We start from the raw sequence: 21456 nt of genomic DNA on the forward strand, positions 1-21456 counted from the left end.
ACTGTCTATTTCACTCATTTTTTTCAATCTGTCTGTCTGTCTCTCTCTCTCTATCTCCACTGTGGGAGAGTTGTGTGTTAGATTGTTAGACTTTCACACAAATAACAACGGTATTGAATGGGCTTACCTATTCTCAGCTCTCTCGCTCATTTATTTTACTTTGCGGTTGAGTAAGGGGGGAGAACATCCATCCACACGCGCCGTTCCAATGTTGGCGCCTGTGTGAAAGAGATATCTCTGTCTCGTTCGGCGAACTGAATATCTCTAGGACAGCAGATATTGGTTCTGGTGAATAATGTCATCCACCATTCTCAATGCTGCCTGTCAGGGAGGAGGAGAATAAGAATATCTCTATCGGGCTTGGAAGAAATGGAAAGTGTGTGTGTGTGTGTGTTTGTGCAGTGTTGTATAGAGCCAGTCGTCTGTTATAGATATACAGCTATTTATTACTGAATCTAGCTATGGACCAGGTGATAGGGGTTACCACATGGCACCAAGAGCAGCAGAGAGATGGTGGGAAAGGAATTATGGTATATAATATTGTGTACAGTAAATGGCTTGGTGGATACAGGTATTTCATAAGGGGACCTGGGTAGGACAGAGGGTCATGTATCTCACAAATAGAGCATCCTAGCCTACAGTATATGGCCCTTATGAATGAGTAATGGAACAAAACTACCTCATTCAGCAAATTGTGAAGCGTGTGCACTTTTATTTTTTGATGTATCGTTGCTGATTAGTTTTGTTCACTTTATTGATGCCATGAAAGGTAATGCGTGTCACAACATCAGTCTACATGTGTAGGTTCCCATTTAGCTGGCACTTCTCTTTAATTGCTGCAATGTTCTGATGATTGTAATGTATCTTCTCCGATACATTTACCCTGTGATTTCATTCAATGTTTTTTTTTTGTTGTGTTTGTGTCTCGCTGAGGTAGCGGGTTTCATTTGCAAACAGCTATCAGCTAAATGTATTCCGACTTCGGTTAGACAAAGTCCCTTCCGTTCACTCCAACTTACCTCGAACAGACACTTAATCTTGTTCTTCCTCGGGTTACAATTTCACCAGCCAGTCTTAATGTCTGAAATCATCCATCTTCCCTTCACAGAGCGACACGTCACTTTTGCGGCCAGCAGAAACCTATTTTTCACCTCTTTTTGCCTCCAATTTATTAAAGGCCCAGTGCAGTCAAACTTGATTTACCTGTGTTTTATATTTCCACACAATGAGGTTGGAATAATACTGTGAAATTGTTCAAATTATGATAATTCCCTTTTAGTGGGATGTCATTTCTTTTTTTAACTCTTAAATGTATAATGGCAGAAATGTAGATTTCCGGGCTAAATAGACATACCCAGAAGTGACTGCTTTTCACGAGCAGTTAAATGATAAGGACGTGCATAAACGTGGTATATATTGAAAAGAAAACACCTGGGAGAATATAAGGAAATGGTCAGCACATACAGTATATAGGAATGGCACAGTTCAGATCACACAAGATCAAGCACAGTAACCATTTTTGATGTATTTTTTTCTTGTTTTGAAAGTCCATCTTTCATGGACAAGCCATAAAGTCACTTAGTGAGGAACAGAGTGGTGAACACATCAGTTGGCTTCCACAACAAGTTCAAAAAAACGTCTGGGAAACAAAATTGTATTGGTAGACACAACAGCTAGAACTCTACAGACGTTTTAGTCAGGGGTGTCAGGTGTGGTCAACGGACATCTTTAAGTCTTCCCTCAAGCTTTCCGAAGTGTCCTAAGTATGTCAATTAGGTCATTCGACTGCAATTGCACATTGAATAAGCCTACAAGTTATTGGTCACTATAAAACACAATTTCTACAACACAATTCTCTCTTAAACCATTGTTGTGGTGTCAGGGGACATCCAGGGTATATTCCAAGTGCACTTACAACCTCTCCAAAGTGTCCAAATGGGGTAATTCCACTTCTATTACACATTGAATAAACCAAAAAAAGGTATTGGTCCCACATTATTAAGAACTATTTGCAAGAAAAATGTTTAAAACAGATATACATTATAAATGTAAACTGGGCTTGACTAATGCGAGACGATCATACCCTTCTTCTTGTCATTCTCCTCATCCTATTGTGTGAAGAATACGGTTGATGGCCAAAACATGTTTTTCACACACGATGGAGGTGGGGACCTTGAATCAGTAAAGCAGGAACTTGCCCCACTAGTCAACTAGTCTTGATACCTTCACCAGTCCCATGTATATCACCAGGGAAATGTACGACAGCATGTCGCCCACGGTGACATGTGTCCAGTGCACCCCCCCCCTTCTTGTCCCCATACTTGCTGGTATTGGAAACTAGTGTCCCCAGCACAGAGGTGGTGAAGTAGAGCTGAAACAGCTGGAAGAGGGTGTATGTTTGAGTGCTGTCCAACTGTGGGCCTACAGGTTGTTTGGGTCTGAACCTGGGTGGAACTGGCTCCACATAATGTTCGACGACTATACGACATCTGTCCTCAGGTTCATCTCCCTCGGTTGTGCTGGTTTCCGTTGCTGGTTCTACTGCACCTACCTCTGCTCCTCCCTCTTCTCTGTTGAGGCCTAGGTGTCCCCTTTGCCCCCCCCCCCCCCCCACACCTCTTAGATGAACTGGCTGGGGGTAGTGGAAGAGGGGTGTAGTGGTGGAGCTTGAACCATCAGTAGAGACAGCATTAGAGACAGCAGTGGGGGTTGTGGATCAGGACCGGTGGGGGGGTTCTTTCCGCGGGGTGGTTTGCTCCCAAATGTCATCATCCCCTCTGTGGGGAATACAATAAAGGGATATAAAGGGATCCATGCTGCTGTAAGATACAGTTGACTCATTTGACAAAACTACATTACTGTAATGTAAAATCAATCTACTAAAAGAAAACACCCAGCCTAAAATTGGTTGCTGGTGACTTTTGGCACACCGTTTCACAGCCCTTTCCCAGTGACTAACACCGTAAATGTCTAACTCCTTCAGTAGTATCCCCTTCCCCACTGGACATAACAGGCCAGGGCACTGTCTGGACACTGTCTGGACACTGTCTGGACACTGTCTGGACACTGTCTGCAGAGTGCCTCACACATAGGTGTGAAACAAACACACAATGCAAACAGTGGGACACGTAAGAGACAAAGGAGCAATGGCCACAAGATTTTGATGGCCTCCTAGCAGGGGTGTAGGCAGAAATTAGTTGGGGGAGTATGTTTGTGGTAATAATGTGTTTTTTGTTGTTGCTCAATCTGATAGAGTGGGCCACCTTATCATGACTAATAACTAATTTTTGTTTATTTTCTACCATAAAAAAAAAAAAAAACATCCCACCAAAACGAGCATTTTTAGGTCTTTTCAAACAGCTCTTATTACACTAAAAGGGCTATTATCATAATTTTCACAATTTCACAGTATTATTCCAACCTCATACTGTGGGAATATACACTGAGTGTACCAAACGTTAAGGTCACCTGCTCTTTCCGTGACATAAACTGACCATGTGAATCTAGGTGAAAGCTATGATCCCTTATTGATGTCACTTGTTAAATCCACTTCAATCAGTGTAGATTTTTAGATTATATATATTTTTTTTATTTAACCTTTATTTAACTAGGTAGGTCAGTTAAGAACAAATTCTTATTTACAATGATAGCCTAGAAACAGAGGGTTAACTGCCTTGTTCAGGGGCAGAATTACAGAGTTTTACCTTGTCAGCTCGGCGATTCTATCTAGCAACGTTTCGGTTACTGGCCCAACGCTCTAACCACTAGGCTACCTGCCACCCCACTAGATGAAGGGGAGGAGACGGGTTAAAGAAGGATTTCAAGCCTTGAGACAATTGAGACATGGATTGTGTATGTGTGCCATTCAGAGGGTGGATGGGCAAGACAAAATACACTACATGACCAAAAGTATGTGGATACCTGCTCATCTCATTCCAAAATCATGGGCATTAATATGGAGTTGCTGCTGTAACAACCTCCACTCTTCTGGGAAGGCTTTCCACTAGAAGTTTTCTGGAAAAGGGGAACATTTCTACGGGGACTTGCTTCCATTCAGCCACAAGATCAAATCAAATGAAATATAATGCAATTCTATTGGTCACATATTTAGTAGATGTTATTACGGGTGTAGCGAAATGCTTGTGTTTTTTGTGCCTTTGAATGGGGTATGGTATTAGGTGCTAGGCTCACTGGTTTATGTCAAAAACTGCAATGCTGCTAGGTTTTTCCACGCTCAACAGTTTCCCGTGTGTATCAAGAATTGTCCACCACCCAAAGGACATCCAGCCAAATTGACACAACTGTGAGAAGCATTGGAGTCAACATAGGCCAGCATCCCTGTGGAAGCTCTACACGTTGTAGAGGCCATGCTGAGACAAATTTAGGCTGTTCTGAGGGCAAAAGAGGGGAGGAGTGCAGCTCAATATCAGGAAGGTCTTAATGTTTTGTGCACTCAGTGTATATAGAATACAGGAAAATCACATTTTTGACTGCACTGAAAACAAGCTATTAATAGACCAATAAGAAAGAGAGTTCCAAACCTCTCTGCCAATAACAGCTAGTTTTTAGATTTACCCTCCCAACTCAGACCACACCCACACAGTCCTAGTTCTTGCTTGAAAATTGCACCTTGCAAAGAACTATTTTATTTAATTAATTTTTGCCATTTTAATTGAAGGTACATAATTGTTACCCATAAATTATTTTATATTGAGTTAAAAATGTCTGTTTCTTTTTTTTGTGGACATTTTTAATTAAAACAATCACAGTAAGGTACTTAATTGTTAGCGAGAAATGATTTGACATTGAGTTAAAAAGGACTGCATTGGACCTTTAAAGAAGGGTAGCTAGGCACTTTTAGGAGCTGCTTTTAGGCCTCTGTGTTAAAGGATGGAAGAGAGGGGGAAGGAAGAGGCCCTGCTTCAGAGCATTAGGGCTTTTTGCCAGGTAATAGCTGCTCTCACTGATAACACTCATCCACGACTCTCTCTCGCTCCACCATCCACCAAAATATCCCCTTGCAATGAGAGCAGAGGACGCTCCGCCCCATACTGAGGGGATGATTGCAGTAGACAGCCACTGGATCTACCACCTCATTAACCCGGCATCTGGATGCCTGCAATTTGCACGTCCCCCCCCCCCCCCCCCCCCCCCCCCTTTCTCCTTCCCTTTCTCTTAGCAGAGATTGAAAGCAAATTGCTTATCTTAGACATAATGAGAATATTTCTACCCGTGGAAGGATAAACACAACAGTTTGAGGGAGGTCGATTGGCACCGCATTGTAATCAACCTGGGATAAATGATTAGTGCCACGGCAACAGGGTGAAATTAATCCACAGCCCTCTGACACGATGGGCTGACGGACTCAAAGCCTCATGGGTGTTCTGATCTCTCTCTCTCTTTCTGTCTCTCTCTCCCTTCCAAATGACTGGTGCAGATTAGATTGAGAGAAGGAGGGAGGGAGATAGAGAGGGAAAAAGAGGTGGGGAGGGAGAAAGAGACAGGGGGATAGAGAGAGGGGGGTGGGAGAGAGATGTGTGTGTATCTTCGGGAGAATGGACATGAAAGAAAATGTGTTTCAGGTTTTGAAGTGATAATTGTCTGCTTTAGTCTTTATGCTTTCTCTTTTAATACAAACCTTCTAGTCAGCCCATTTGACAAACACAATATTTCGGTATAGAGAATTGTTTTTTCATATTCATCTTGAATAGCTAGCATCCAATGTCTGTGTTCTAGTTTCTCAATGACTATTACCAAAGTAATCTACTGTACTGTAGTACTGATGAAATCAACCAGATAGTCGTGAAAGCATGAAGTATGAAGTGTACACTAGCATCCTTGTAATTTAATGTGGACCTCCACTAGAGAACCGCCATCATTAACATGCTCCATGGTCCCTGCCTGCAGAAGAGTTTGCATGACTCATTTGTCATATCTAATGTACAGTGCTTGAGTAAACGATATGACATGCCATCACCACCCACTCCATTCTGTCTGTCTGTCTGTCTGGCTGTCTGGCTGTCTGTCTGTGTCTTTCCCTCTTGCCCACTTTATAGCTCTGTCTCTCTCTTTCCCTCTTTCACTTTCTTCCCCTGTCTTTCTCTTTCCCTCTTTCACTTTCTTCCCCTGTCTCTCTCTTTCCCTCTTTCCCTTTCTTCCCCTGTCTCTCTCTCTCTCTCTTTCACTTTCTTCCCCTGTCTCTCTCTCGCTCTCTCTTCACTTTCACTTTCTTCCCGTCTCTCTCTCTCTCTCTCTCTCTCTCTCTCTCTCTCTCTCTCTCTCTCTCTCTCTCTCTCTCTCTCTCTCTCTCACTCACTCACTTGCATCTGAAACAGGAAGACCTCAACATTGTGTTGCGACTCTGGTCAAGACTATGTGCTTAGTGGGAGTGAGAGCGGCCGGTGACGTAATAAAAGGTTAACTTGGTGCCACGGAGCTTTGAGCTGTACATGGACAGATTTACTTGCCTGGGAACCACCCGTTAAACCTGCAATTACAAACCCTAACAACTCTGTAGCGGAGCCTATACCACAGTGTTCACACACACACACACGCATGCACACACACCTCTTCTGGGCTCTGTACATTAAGCTTCACAATCATCAGAGCGTGACTCCTGAAGGAAATTGCACAAGAACGACATGCAAAGTAACATCCTCACAGCAGAGAGAGAGAGGACGGATGGTGAAGGTGGAATTTTGTTTGAAATTCATCCAATTTTTATCCAGTGCGTACATTTCCATATATTCATATTTATCTCTCCACACTGTGCTCCTAGCATCAATCCACTTCCTCCGTGCATACATTTGATTATAAATAGTTCCGCCTCCCCTCCCAAATTGTCCGTCTGTCACACACACACACACACACACACACACACACACACACACATATACACATCTACTAGCTACCCCCGCTCTCATTAACAGGATAGTTGACAAGCCCCAATCAGATTGTGCATTCAGAGACACGTGTATCCATCCCAGGGTAGATACGATACGTCTCCTTCTGAATCACTGCCTTTCCGTCACACTCCCTAAATTGAGTGGAGGGGAACCAGGGAAGAGCTGGAGATAAGATGTGGGATTCATACACAAACACACATACACGCACACACAAGCTTGCATACCTACACACGTGTGAATACACACCCCACATACACACACGCACACTCACACAAATACCAACGCCATCCTCCCTTCTTCTACATAATGAATCAGTGTATTTATTTAGAGTAATGTGCACAGCCAAAACGTTTGCAGTCAATCGCTCTGTCTTTTCCTCGGCATGGCTGTCAGTCTCTCTTCTCCCAGAGATAATTGCTGCCCATACCTGAGCTGAGCCTCTGTAATGTAATGACACACACACACACACACACACACACACACACACACACACACACACACACACACACACACACACACACACACACACACAGAGAGAGTAATGTAATGGCTTTTGGATGAAGTATTGACCACTGCTGGGGTTTGATTAAGGTGCTGTAGGCCAGAGCATGTAACTGAGGAATCAGCATTCTGGTCCGTGTCTGTGTGCAGGGATTTTTCTGCCACTGTAATCCTTGGGCCAAACCGTGTAAAAAATAAATAATAATAATAATATTTTTGGAGTTAATTAATTTTTGGGATGGAAAAACTCTTGAAATGTAAACTTAAATGACTAAAACCAGATATATAGAAATGAATTAAAAAACAATGAATTAGCCATGGCAAACACAGCATTAGCCATGGCAAAATGCATAGAATCGCAGGAAATTAGCTTTAAAACTGCAACATTTTATCTTAGCTGCATGGCAAAATGTGTAGAATTGCAGGAAATTTGCTTTTAAACTGCATAAATGTCTTTCAGCTCCATGGCAAAATGTGTAGAATTGTAGAAAATTTGCTTAAAAATGCAACATTTTTACTACACCACCAAGATTAGGGCCTCAAATGTAGCCTGGGCCGACCACTGACCTTCCCCTTTTCCACGCCCCCTGCCACGCCCACCACCGAAACCCCTTTTTGTTCCAGAAAAAAACCCTGGTGTGTGCGGTGCGGCCAGCATGCTCCCTAAATAGGTCCTGGGGTTTAACTCCGAGGGAGGACAGGACGATACTGACAGTCTGAATTCAAGGCATGCGTCCATTGATTAACCTCTCCAATTCAATGCCTAATATCGTTTTCTCAGCAAACGTTTAAGCAGTGGAATGAAAATAGTTGTACATGGAGATTGAGATTGAGAGATAAGCACATAAGGTCATCCGTAATCGTTTAGGGTATTTTAGCATGAGGGGATAACTTGCATTGGTTTTTCCTTAATCAATTCCATTTAAATTGCCTGTTCGCTTGCGTTGAGATACTGATTGCATCTCAGAGGGAGATGAAAAGGGGAAATGGACTAGCCCCCTTTACGTTTCTTTGACATGATCTTAAAAAGGTGAGCATTAGCATGCTAAAAGACAGACAGAGTTATGATGAACACCCATTTGCCAAAGGCTTTAATCGTCAGGCGAGTGAGATGATTAACTTTGAATCCGTTTTAATCAACGGCGAGCGATTTTGCTCAAATAGCTAACTGTCAGACAGATGGGGAAAACTTCCCTCTGATGTGTTGGGAAATGGGAGCGAGGAAACAGCGATATTCATTTACTGGTCTCCTGTTAGGGACAAGAAGGCAACTAAATAGTATCTTAAAAGAGGGATGCGCATCAGGGAAGTGTTTGCGCAGGATATTAGAGAAAAAAAAAATTTGCGGCCCTTTCCCATGTCTGTCTCTTACAGGACTTTCACGTTGAAGGATGTGCATGCTAGCTCACTGATTAGGAAAGTCAAGGGGATGTATTGATCCTGGGGTTCATGTGGCGGCCGGAGATCTGAGAGTCTGTGTGTGCAGCCTGGGTGTGTGCGTGCGTGTTTGGGCCTCTGTTTCACCTTCGAGCTTGTCTTACTCTTTCCCCCACTTTTCACCTCTATTAGGCTGCCTGCAGGTGACAGATATGCAATACGACTACATTTATGTTGAATGTGTCTTTCTTGTTTATGGTAATGGAACCGTTTGATTGATTATTTATTTGATTGATTTCTTGCCTGAGTGACCAATTCATTGATTTTACTCTGCCCTTTTGTCCAAAGTTGGCTTAAAAGAGAAATTGGGGTCATTGAAATACAATAAAGTATGATATCCGTGTTAATTATCAATAATACAAATGTCATATTGGTTAGATTCAATTGATTTCTCAATGGATTCATTACTTGCACGGTGGATTTTGAGGGAAAGGGGGGCAACCTAGTCAGTCGTACATCTGAATGCATGATGGACTGATTCATTCATTGATTCATTGTTTCATCAATGGATTTACCTCTCCTCTTCCTCTGTTCCTCTCTGTCTCCAGACCTGGATGACCCTTTAGTGACGGTGCACCAGAGTGTAGGAGAGGCTAAAGAACAGTTTTATTACGAGAGGACAGTGTTCCTGCGCTGCGTGGCCAACTCCAACCCCCCAGTCCGCTACAGCTGGCACCGCGGACGAGACGTCCTCTCACAAGGCTCCGACAAGGGAGTGGAGATCTACGAACCATTCTTCACACAGGTAAGGGGGAGGTAATATACTATACCATTTCTGTATATCAGAGTGGGGTTTATGTAGAGATCTCAATATACTATAGACTCTGAGTGCGGTGACCCCTGGGTGGGCTGATATATATTTATATAAATAAGTGTGTCCCCAGAGACTGCTATGGGAAAAAGAGGGAATGAGAATGAGAGACAAAGAGACAGAAAGAGGTAGGAGAGAGAGCAACAGACAGAGTGCACTATCATAGATGATATAAGCAAGCGAGCCTGAGGTACAGTAGTTGGCTGCCCTTCTGAGTCTCCAGTTCCCTCATTTTCCTCTCCCCTCCTAGTCCACCTCTTCTTTTCCCTCCTTTTCTCTCCTCTTCCCTTCTCTCTCTTCCCTCCATACTTCCTTCCCTCAGCCCACCAAGCGTTTGTACAGAGCAGAGATAAAACACAGGCGTGGCATTTCAAACCCAGCATGGGAATGTGGCCTGGTAATTAGCCAGGAAGTGACACGCTTTCATTGAGGGCTCCCTCCCGATCTCCCTTCTCTGCCTACCCCTCTTCCCTGCCTTATTCCCCGTGGCGAGCATAAGAACAGAAAGATCAGGGGACGCGTTTGAAGCCACCGTGTTTTTTCCCCCATTGCTAAATACCAGCTTACCGTTTCTCTCTGGCGAAGGTTAAGAGAGGAGAGAGGGATGGTGTTATGGGTGGAGAGCAGAGGGGGATGGTGTTAACTTGTGTTGGGAGGTCATTCTAGAACACTGTGACCAGGTCTTGTTGAGGTCGCTGTTGAAAGCTTTTCTGCCGTGGGTGTGTTGATCACACAGCTGTGTGTCTGTACACCCAGACCAACAATCAAGCAGTCTCTTCATCCATTCAATCATCTCTGGGGGCGGCAGTTAGCCTAGCGTTTAAGAGCATTGGGCCAGTAACGGAAAGGTTGCTTGTTTGAAACCTCAAGCCCTTGATGTGTTGATGTGCCCTTGAGCAAGGCACTTAATCATAATTGCTCCTGCAAGTCCCTTTACTTAATTCCTCCATCTAACCCTCTCTCTGTCCTTCATCCATCTTTTCATGTTTCCCTCCAATCTGTTACATTTCTCACACAACCCTTAATCTTTCATCCATCCTTCATGTCTTTTCTCCATCCTTTTCATTAACCTCTTTCACATCCTTGTCCATCCCTCTCACCAATCCCTTACATCTGTCCCACCTACTCCATTCCTTCCTCCAACCCCCTTTATCCCTCTCTCTCCCTCTCTCCACCCCCTTGTCTTCCAAATAGATATGTGTTCCTATTTGTTTCCCACTGTGTTAAACTGACCTCTGAATCATCATTCCCATCAAATACATCTTCCACTATCAGCCAAAGCCAGAGAGGAGGAGGTAATACGACTGCATCCACAGACTGAGTCCATCCCCAATCAAATACAATTAATGTATAAATGTCATGCAATATGATGATGATGATCATTGGGGGAATGAAAGAGATGAGTGATTATGGTTTGTGAGGACTGTGACTGGGATTTCTGTGGACTGTGATTGTGGCTAGTGAGGACTGATGTGCCAGGTTGACTGAAGTCGTAATCTGACCCCTTGGTGGATAGGAAGGAGATTAAAGACTCTTTATCTTTATCACATCCCATCACAGAGCTTGGTCTTCGTGGAGGGTCGAAGAAACATAATTTAGACACCAACTATCGCAGATTTTTCTGAAATGGTTTCTGTTAGAAACAGATGAGTAGCATTCCTGCAACATTATTTTGTTGAAATATAATTAGATCTCTGAGAAATTAAGTTAATTGATGGCCACTTTAATTTATAAGATTCAGCTAATATTAAATAAATGTGGTACCTAACATCCGATATGGGCCAAACTTTTTTCTAACAATGAATTAGACATGAGGAATCCAAAGAAATGTTCAAAAGCCACCCTTGGACCCAATCCCACCCCAGCATGTCTATGTCCGACAAGTAGTATGGAGCTGCAGCTCGGACTTTTGTTTCTTCATCCTATGTAATGTATTCCCAGTAAATTTGGTGACCCCCCCCCCTGTTCATAGAAATTTGTCATTGAAATTATGTTTACAGTTGAATTTGAAAATGTACATACACTTATGTTGGAGTCATTAAATGTTGTTTTTCAACCACTCCACACATTTCTTGTTAACAAACTATAGTTTTGGTAAGTCAATTAGGACATCTACTTTGTGCATAACACAAGTCATTTTTCACACATTGGTTTAAAGACAGATTATTTCACTTGTAATTCACTGTATCACAATTCCAGTGGGTCAGAAGTTTACATACACTAAGTTGACTGTGCCTTTAAACAGCTTGGAAAATTTAAAAAAAATGATGTCATGGCTTTAGAAGCTTCTGATAGGCTAATTGACATCATTTGAGTCAATTGGAGGTGGACCTGTGGATGTATTTCAAGGCCTACCTTCAGACTCAGTGCCTCTTTGCTTGACATCATGCGAAAATCAAAAGAAATCAGCCAAGACCTCAGAAAAATAATTGTAGACCTCCACAAGTCTGATTCATCCTTGGGAACAATTTCCAAATGCCTGAAGGTAACACTTTCATCTGTACAAACAATAGTAAGGAAGTATAAACACCATGGGACCATGCAGCCGTCATACCGCTCAGGAAGGAGACACGTTCTGTCTCCTAGAGTAAAATGTATTTTGGTGCGAAAAGTACAAATCAATCCCAGAACAACAGCAAAGGACTTTGTGAATATGCTGGAGGCAACAGGTATAAAATTATCTATATCCACAGTAAAATGAGTCCTATATCGACATAACCTGCAAGGCGACTCAGCAAGGAAGAAGCCACTGCTCTGAAACCGCCATAAAAAAGCCAGAGTACGGTTTACAACTGCACATGGGGACAAAGATCATACTTTTTGGAGAAATGTCCTCTGGTCTGATGAAACAAAAATAGAACTGTTTGGCCATGATGGCCATCGTTATGTTTGGAGGAAAACGGGGGAGGCTTGCAACCCGAAGAACACCATCCTAACCGTGAAACACGGGGGTGGCAATATCATGTTGTGGGGGTGCTTTGCTGCAGGTGGGACTGGTGCACTTCACAAAATAGATGGCATCATGAGGCTGGAAAATTATGTGGATATATTGAACCAACATCTCAAGACATCAGTCAGGAAGTTCAAGCTTGGTCGCAAATGGGTCTTCCAAATGGACAATGACACCAAGCATACTTCCAAAGTTGTGGCAAAATGGCTTAAGGACAACAAAGTCAAGGTCTTGGAGTGGCCATCACAAAGCCCTGACCTCAATCATATAGACAATTCGTGGGCAGAACTGAAAAAGTGTGTGCGAGCAAGGATGCCAGCAAACCTGATTCAGTTACACCAGCTCTGTCAGGAGGAATGGGCCAAAATTATCCCAACTTATTGTGGGAAGCTTGTGGAAGGCTAACCAAAATATTTGACCCCAGTTAAACTATTTAAAGGCAATGCTACCAAATACTAATTGAGTGTATGTAAACTTCTGACCCACTATGAATGTGATGAAAGAAATAAAAGCTGAAATAAATCATTCTCTCTACTATTATTCTGACATTTCACATTCTTAAAATAAAGTGGTGATCCTAACTGACCTAAAACAGGGAATTTTTTCTTGGATTAAATGTCAGGAATTGTGAAACACTGAGTTTAAATGTATTTGGCTAAGGTGTATGCAAACTTCCGACTTCAACTTTATGTCCGATCCTACATCTTAATGTTACCAGGTTCTGACCATTAGATTGTCCTGTTCCATTTGACTTATTTTTTAACATTAGAACTGCTGGGCCTCGAGGGATTCCCCTTCAAACTAATGAGCAGTCATTCTGACTACAACATTGTAACAGTATATTAATACATTTCATATATGCTATCACTAAAATAATAATTTGTTTGTGTTCATGAACGTGTTTTAAAATGTAGGTAACATTAGAATATACAGTACCAGTCAAGAGTTTGGACACACCTACTCATTCAAGGCTTTTTCTTTATTTTTACTATTTTCTACATTGTAGAATAATAGTGAAGACATCAAAACTATGAAATAACGCATATGTAGTAATCAAAAGTGTTAAACAAATCAAAAAACATGTTATATTCTTTAAAGTAGCCACCCTTTGCCTTGATGACAGCTTTGCACACTCTTGGCATTCTCTCAACCAGCTTCACCTGGAATGTTTTTCCATCAGTCTTGAAGGAGTTCCCACATATGCTGAGCACTTGTTGGCTGCTTTTCCTTCACTCTGCGGTCCAACTTATCCAAAACCATCTCAATTTGGTTGAGCCTGGGTGATTGTGGAAGCCAGGTCACCTGATGCAGCACTCCATCACTCTCCTTCTTTGCCAAATAGCCCTTAAACAGCCTGGAGGTGTGTTGGATCATTGTCCTGTTGAAAAACATGCCTTATCGCTACAGAATGCTGTGGTAGACATGCTGGTTAAGTGTGCCATAACCTGTGGAACCCCTCCGCAACAGCCAGTGAAAGTGCAGGGCAACAAATTCAAAACAACAAAAATCTCATAATTAAAATTCCGCAAGAATACAAGTATTTTACACCATTTTAAAGATACAATTCTCGTTAATCCATCCACAGTGTGTGATTTCAAAAAGGATTTACAGCGAAAGCACGACAAACGATTATGTTCGGTCACCACCAAAACACAGAAAAACACAGCCATTTTTCCAGCCAAAGAGAGGAGTCACAAAAAGCAGAAATAGAGATAAAATGAATCACTAACCTTTGATGATCTTCATCAGATTACACTTCTAGGACTTCATGTTACACAATACATGTATGCTTTGTTTGATAAAGTTCATATTTATATAAAAAAATCTGGCGCGTAACGTTCAGTAGTTCTAAAACATGCGGTGATTGTGCAGAGAGCCACATCAATTTACAGAAATACTCATAATAAACATTGATAAAGATACGACTATTATACATGGAACTTTAGATGAACTTCTCCTTAATGCAACCGCTGTGTCAGATTTCAAAAAAACTTTACGGAGAAAGCCAACCATGCAATAATCTGTGTAGCCTTTAGACAACAAAGCAGCCAAAAAGACACCCGCAATATTGGGTAGTCAACATTACTCAGAAATAGCATTTGAAATATTCACTAACCTTTGATGATCTTCATCAGAATGCACTCCCAGGAATCCCAGTTCCACCATAAATGTTTGATTTGTTCGATAATGTCCATCAGTTATGTCCAAATATCTTCTTTTGTTAGGGCGTTTGGTAAACAAATCCCAAAAGCGTGTTCAGGTCGTGCCAAACATCGGACGAAAGGTTAAAAAAGTTCCGTTACAGCCCGTAGAAACATGCCAAACTAAGTATGGAATCAATCTTTAGGATGTTGTTAACATAAAACTTCATTAATGTTCCAACCGGACAATTCCTTTGTCTGTACAAATGAAGTGGAACGTAGCTACCTTTCTCATGAGCGCGCCAGACCGAGGCTGTGGCACTCTGCAAGACCACTCATTCAAAGAGCTCTTATGAGCCCCTCCTTTAGAGTAGAATCCTCAAAACAGGTTCTAAATACTGTTGACATCTAGTGGAAGCCCTGGGAAGTGAAACATAACTAATATCCCACTGTATCTTCAATGGGGGCCGAGTTGAAAAACTACAAACCTCAGATTTCCCACTTCCTGGTTGGATTTTTCTCAGGTTTTTGCCTGCCATATGAGTTCTGTTATACTCACAGACATCATTCAAACCATTTTAGAAACTTCAGAGTGTTTCAATCCAAATTTACTAATTATATGCATATTCTAGCTTTTACGGCTGAGTAGCAGGCAGCTTAATTTGGACACGTTTTTCATCCGAGCTACCCAATACTGCCCCCTACCCCAAAGAAGTTAACCAGCATGCCTACCATCAAATCAAATCAAATGTATTTATATAGCCCTTCGTACATCAGCTGATATCTCAAAGTGCTGTACAGAAACCCGGCCTAAAACCCCAAACAGCAAGCAATGCAGGTGTAGAAGCACGGTGGCTAGGATAAACTCCCTAGAAAGGCCAAAACCTAGGAAGAAACCCAGAAAGAAACCAGGCTATGAGGGGTGGCCAGTCCTCTTCTGGCTGTGCCGGGTGGAGATTATAACAGAACATGGCCAAGATGTTCAAATGTTCATAAAGGACCAGCATGGTCAAATAATAATAATCACAATAGTTGTCGAGGGTGCAGCAAGTCAGCACCTCAGGAGTAAATGTCAGTTGGCTTTTCATAGCCGATCATTAAGAGTATCTCTACCGCTCCTGCTGTCTCCAGAGAGTTGAAAACAGCAGGTCTGGGACAGGTAGCACGTCCGGTGAACAGGTCAGGATTCCATAGCCGCAGGCAGAACAGTTGAAACTGGAGCAGCAGCACGGCCAGGTGGACTGGGGACAGCAAGGAGTCATCATGCCAGGTAGTCCTGAGGCATGGTCCTAGGGAGAATTAGAGAGAGCATACTTAATTTCACACAGGACACTGGATAAGACAGGAGAAGTACTCCAGATCTAACAAACTGACCATAGCCCCCCGGCGCAAACTACTGCAGCATAAATACTGGAGACAGGAGGGGCCAGGAGACACTGTGGCCCCATCCGATGATATCCCCGGACAGGGCCAAACAGGAAGGATATAACCCCACCCACTTTGCCAAAGCATAGCCCCCACACCACTAAAGGGATATCTTCAACCACCAACCTACCATCCTGAGACAAGGCCGAGTATAGCCCACAAATATCTCCGCCACGGCCCAACCCAAGGGGGGGCGCCAACCCAGACAGGAAGATCACATCAGTGACTCAACTCACTCAAGTGACGCACCCCTCCTAGGGACAGCATGAAAGAACACCAGTAAGCCAGCTACTCAGGCCCTGTAATAGGGTTAGAGGCAAAGAATCCCAGTGGAAAGAGGTGAACCGGCCAGGCAGAGACAGCAAGGGCGGTTCATTGCTCCAGAGCCTTTCCGTTCACCTTCACACTCCTGGGCCAGACTATACTCAATCATAGGACCTACTGAAGAGATAAGTCTTCAATAAAGACTTAACTTCTTGACGCTACCCATCCCTTTAGCGGGATCATTTATGTCAGCAACCGCTGAATAGCATAGCGCAACAGTCAAATAATATTACAAAAAAATATTCATATTCATGAAATCACAAGTGCAATATTGCAAAACACAGTTTAGCCTTTTGTTAATCCACCTGTCGTCTCAGATTTTGAAATTATGCTTTACAGTGAAAGCAATCCAAGCGTTTGTGTAAGTTTATCGATAGCATAGCATAACATTATGTACACTAAGCATTAAGTAGCTAGGTCACGAAAATCAGAAAATAAATCAAATTAATTGTTTACCTTTGATGATCTTCGGATGTTTTCACTCACGAGACTCCCAGTTACACAACAGTTACACAGCAGACGTATATTCCAAATCATATCCATAATGTCCACAGAAACATATCAAGCGTTTTTTATAATCAATCCTCAGGTTGTTTTTAAAATATATATTTGATAATATATCAAACGGGTGTGTAAGTTTTTCAAAAACACCGCGAGAAACAATGGGCGCTTTACTCTGTAGCGTAAAACTCACTCGGAGAGCCCCCACCTATCCACTTATGCAATGTGATCTTTCGCGCTCATTTTTCAAAATAAAAGCCTGAAACTATGTCTAAAGACTTGACACTTTAGGGAAGCCATAGAAAAATGAATCTGGTTGATATCCCTTTAAATGGAGGATAGGCATGCATAGGAAAGGTTTCAAAATAAGAGACACTTCCTGATTGGATTTTCCTCAGGTTTTCGCCTGCACTATCAGTTCTGTTATACTCACACACAACATTTTTACAGTTTTGGAAACTTTAGAGTGTTTTCTATCCTAATATGACAATCATATGCATATTCTAGTTTCTGGGGCTGAGAAATAGGCAGTTTCAAATGGGTACGTTTTTTTTTGCCAAAAATGAAAATACTGCCCCCTCTACACGCAAAAGGTTAAAGGTTGAGACCGAGTCTGCGTCTCTCACATGGGTAGGCAGACCATTCCATAAAAATGGAGCTCTATAGGAGAAAGCCCTGCCTCCAGCAGTGAAAGTTAACATTATGTTTTCGAATGACATCCCCAAGAGGTAAAATATATAGTGAAAACAATAGTGGTCCTAAAACGGAACCTTGAGGAACACCGAATTTTACAGTTGATTTGTCAGAGGACAAACCATTCACAGAGACAAACTGATATCTTTCTGACAGATAAGATCTAAACCAGGCCCGAACTTGTCCGTATAGACCAATTTGGGTCTCCAATCTCTCCAAAATAATGTGGTGATCGATGGTATCAAAAGCAGCACTAAGGTCTAGGAGCACGAGGACAGATGCAGAGCCTCAGTCTGATGTCATTAAAATGTAATTTACCACCTTCACAAGTGCAGTCTCAGTGCTATGATGGGGTCTAAAACCAGACTGAAGCATTTCATATACATGGTTTGTCTTCCGGAAGGCAGTGAGTTGCTGCGCAACAGCTTTTTTTTTTTTAATTGAGAGGAATGGAAGATTCGATATAGGCCGAATTTTCTGGGTCAAGGTTTACCATGGCTGAATTATAAATACATCACTGACAGTGGCACCAGCAAAGCACCCCCACACCATCATATTTCCTCCTCCATGCTTCAAGGTGGGAACCACACATGAAGAGATCACCGGTTCACCTACTCTACGTCTCAAAAACATACGGCAGTTGGAACCCAAAATCTCAAATTTGGACAGATTTACACCAGTCTAATGTCCATTGCTCGTGTTTCTTGGTCCAAGCAAGTCTCTTCTTCTTATTGGTGTCCTTTAGTAGTAGTTTATTTACAGCAATTCGACCACGAAGCCCTGATTCATGCAGTCTCCTCTGAACAGTTGATGTTTAGATGTGTCTGTTACTTGAACTCTATGAAGCATTTATTTGGGCTGCAATCTTATACTCTGCAGAAGAGGTAACTCTGGGTCTTCCTTTCCTGTGGCGGTCCTCATGAGCGGCATTTTCGTCATAGCGCTTTATGGTTTTTGTGACAGCACTTGAAGAAACGTTCAAAGTTCTTGAAATTGTGGTTTGTCATTTGTCTTTGCTTATTTGAGCTCTTCGTGCCATAATATGGACATGGTCTTTTACCAAAAAGGGATCTCTTCTGTATACCATCCCTTTAAAAACAATTTTTTTAAACCTTTATTTAACTAGGCAAGTCAGTTTAAGAGCAAATTCTTATTGACAATGACGGCCTCGGAACAGTGGGTTCACTGCCTTGTTCAGGGGCAGAGGTGTTTTACTTTGTCAGCTCGGGGATTCAATCTAGCAACCTTTCGGTTACTGGCCCAACGCTCTAACCACTAGGCTACCTGCCGCCCCCTACCTTGTCACAACACAACTGATTGGCTAAAACGTATTAAGGTAAGAAATTCCACAAATTGTACTTTTAACAAGGCAGATCTGTTAATTAAAATTAACTACCTCATGAAGCTGGTTGAGAGAATACCAAGAGTGTGCAATGCTGTCATAAAGACAAAGGGTGGCTACTTTGAAGAATCTCCAATATAAAATATATTTTGATTTGTTTAACGCTTTTTTGGTTACTAAATTATTGCTTATGTGTTATTTCATAGTTTTGATATCTTCACTATTATTCTACAATGTAGAAAATAGTAAAAAGAAAGAAAAACCTTGAATTAGTAGGTGTGTCCAAACGTTTGACTGGTACTGTATATTTTTTTCATTTCAAATAACAAAATAATATTTTCATTAGTTTAAGTTAGTGAATGTCACGACTCCTACCGAAGGTGGCTCCCCTTCCTGTTCGGGTGGCGGTCGTCGTCACCGGCCTACTAGCTGCCACTGATCCTTTTTTTTGGTTTTCTGTTTATCGGTTTCACCTGTGTTTAGTTTAGGCTGATTGGTTGGGCTTTATTTACCAGCCGGCCCGCCTGCTGGTTGTGCGGGATTATTTCGATGCACATGTGTACACGGCTGTCTGTCACGGTTGTCCGTTGGTTTGGGTTTTTTGCTGGACTGTTTAACCTGTTGCGACGACCAAACCCGGATCCGGGATTCTATTTATAGACCTAAGCTCATTACCATAACGCAACGTTAACTATTCATGAAAATCGCAAATGAAATGAAATAAATATGCTATCTCTCAAGCTTAGCCTTTTGTTAACAACACTGTCATCTCAGATTTTCAAAATATGCTTTTCAACCATAGGAAAACAATAATTTGTGTAACAGTAGCTAGCTAGCGTAGCATTTAGCGTTAGCATTAGCGTTAGCATTTAGCAGGCAACTATCACAAAAACAAGTAAAGCCTTCAAATAAAATAACTTACCTTTGAAGAACTTCTGATGTTTTCAATGAGGAGACTCTCAGTTAGATAGCAGATGCTCAGTTTTTCCAAAAAGATTCTTTGTGTATTAGAAATAGCTCCGTTTTGTACATCACATTTGGCTACCAAAAAAAAAAAAAAAAAAAAAAAAAAAAGAAAATTCAGCCCTCAAAACGCGAACTTTTTTCCAAATTAACTCCATAATATCGACTGAAACATGGCAAACGTGGTTTAGAATCAATCCTCAAGGTGTTTTTCCACATATCTCTTTGATGATATATCCTTCGTGGAAGCCTGGTTTCTCCTTGCTCTCAAATGGAAAAATAATTGCACCTGGCTTTGCGCTCCAATTTCGACGCAGGGACACCAGGCGGACACTTGGAAAATGTAGTCTCTTATGGTCAATCTTCCAATGATATGCCTACAAATATGTCACAATGCTGCAAACACCTTGGGGAAACGACAGAAAGTGAAGGCTCATTCCTTGCGCAATCACAGCCATATAAGGAGACAATGGAAAACAGAGCTTCAGAGATTCTGCTAATTTCCTGGTTGACGTATCATCTTGGTTTCGCCTGTAGAATGAGTTCTGGGGCACTTACAGACAATATCTTTGCAGATTCTGAAACTTCAGAGTGTTTTCTTTCCAAAACGGTCAATAATATGCATAGTCGAGCATCTTTTCGTGACAAAATATTGCGCTTAAAACGGGAACGTTTTTTATCCAAAAATGAAATAGCGCCCCTAGAGATCCAAGAGGTTAAGTCCCCCGTGTTTGGGGCATTTGTTTTGGTTGGCGTATGTTCACCGTTGTGGTGCATTAAAAGTTAGCGCTACCCTGAACTCTCTGCTTCCGGCACCTGACTTCTTCCCTACTACACCCCAGGCGTTACAGTGAAGGCAATATGTAAAAACCAAATAAAACATTTTCGTTGAGTGCCTTCGTTATAACTATGAAACAGAATGCATATTTGTTGGAACTTGGTAACAGTTTATTTCTATTAGAATATTTATTTTACAAAATACCCGAACGACAATGATGAACGCGCATCACTGATGGAAACAGTAGCCTAAACATTATTATAAGCTCCAAGTGTGCTTGATAAATGGTGAAAATCAGCATAAAAACAATAATGGTATTATAATGAATATAAGCGTTAATATGAGAGCAGTAAAAAACAGTCAATTATTATCAGCTCTTGCTTTCACGCATTGGTATCAGTTGGATTTCATTTAGCGGTTATCCCTTGTCCTAACAGTCAACACAGATATTCGCCACTTTCACTTGCTTGACATACTTCCCACAAACACCTCTCTTGCAGGGAGGTCTCCTCCCCGGGAGCTGTGCGCAAAGGCTCTCCTTTGGCTCGCACAAAGGATCACGTGGAATCTTTGCTGCTGCCTTGGCCCTCATACAGTATGTCTCTCACGTAGCCCCGTATGCCAGACTCGTGTTAAAGTCTCCCCTGGGCATGGTGTTGTTCATGCACTGCTTGAACAACAGGTG

At 42.1% G+C, this 21456-nt stretch overlaps 1 protein-coding gene across 1 annotated transcript in view; it reads left to right on the forward strand.

Annotated features, from left to right (window-relative positions):
* LOC139415323 (MAM domain-containing glycosylphosphatidylinositol anchor protein 2-like) overlaps window positions 1–21456 on the forward strand; it is a 348607-nt gene that overhangs the window by 165005 nt on the left and 162146 nt on the right. Inside the window, exon 4 of the mRNA XM_071163380.1 lies at window positions 9392–9588. Within this exon, the coding sequence (XP_071019481.1) occupies window positions 9392–9588 (197 nt within the window). The remainder of the gene's footprint in view (window positions 1–9391; window positions 9589–21456) is intronic.

Source organism: Oncorhynchus clarkii, chromosome 8, assembly GCF_045791955.1.
Source record: "Oncorhynchus clarkii lewisi isolate Uvic-CL-2024 chromosome 8, UVic_Ocla_1.0, whole genome shotgun sequence".
NCBI lineage: Eukaryota > Metazoa > Chordata > Actinopteri > Salmoniformes > Salmonidae > Oncorhynchus > Oncorhynchus clarkii.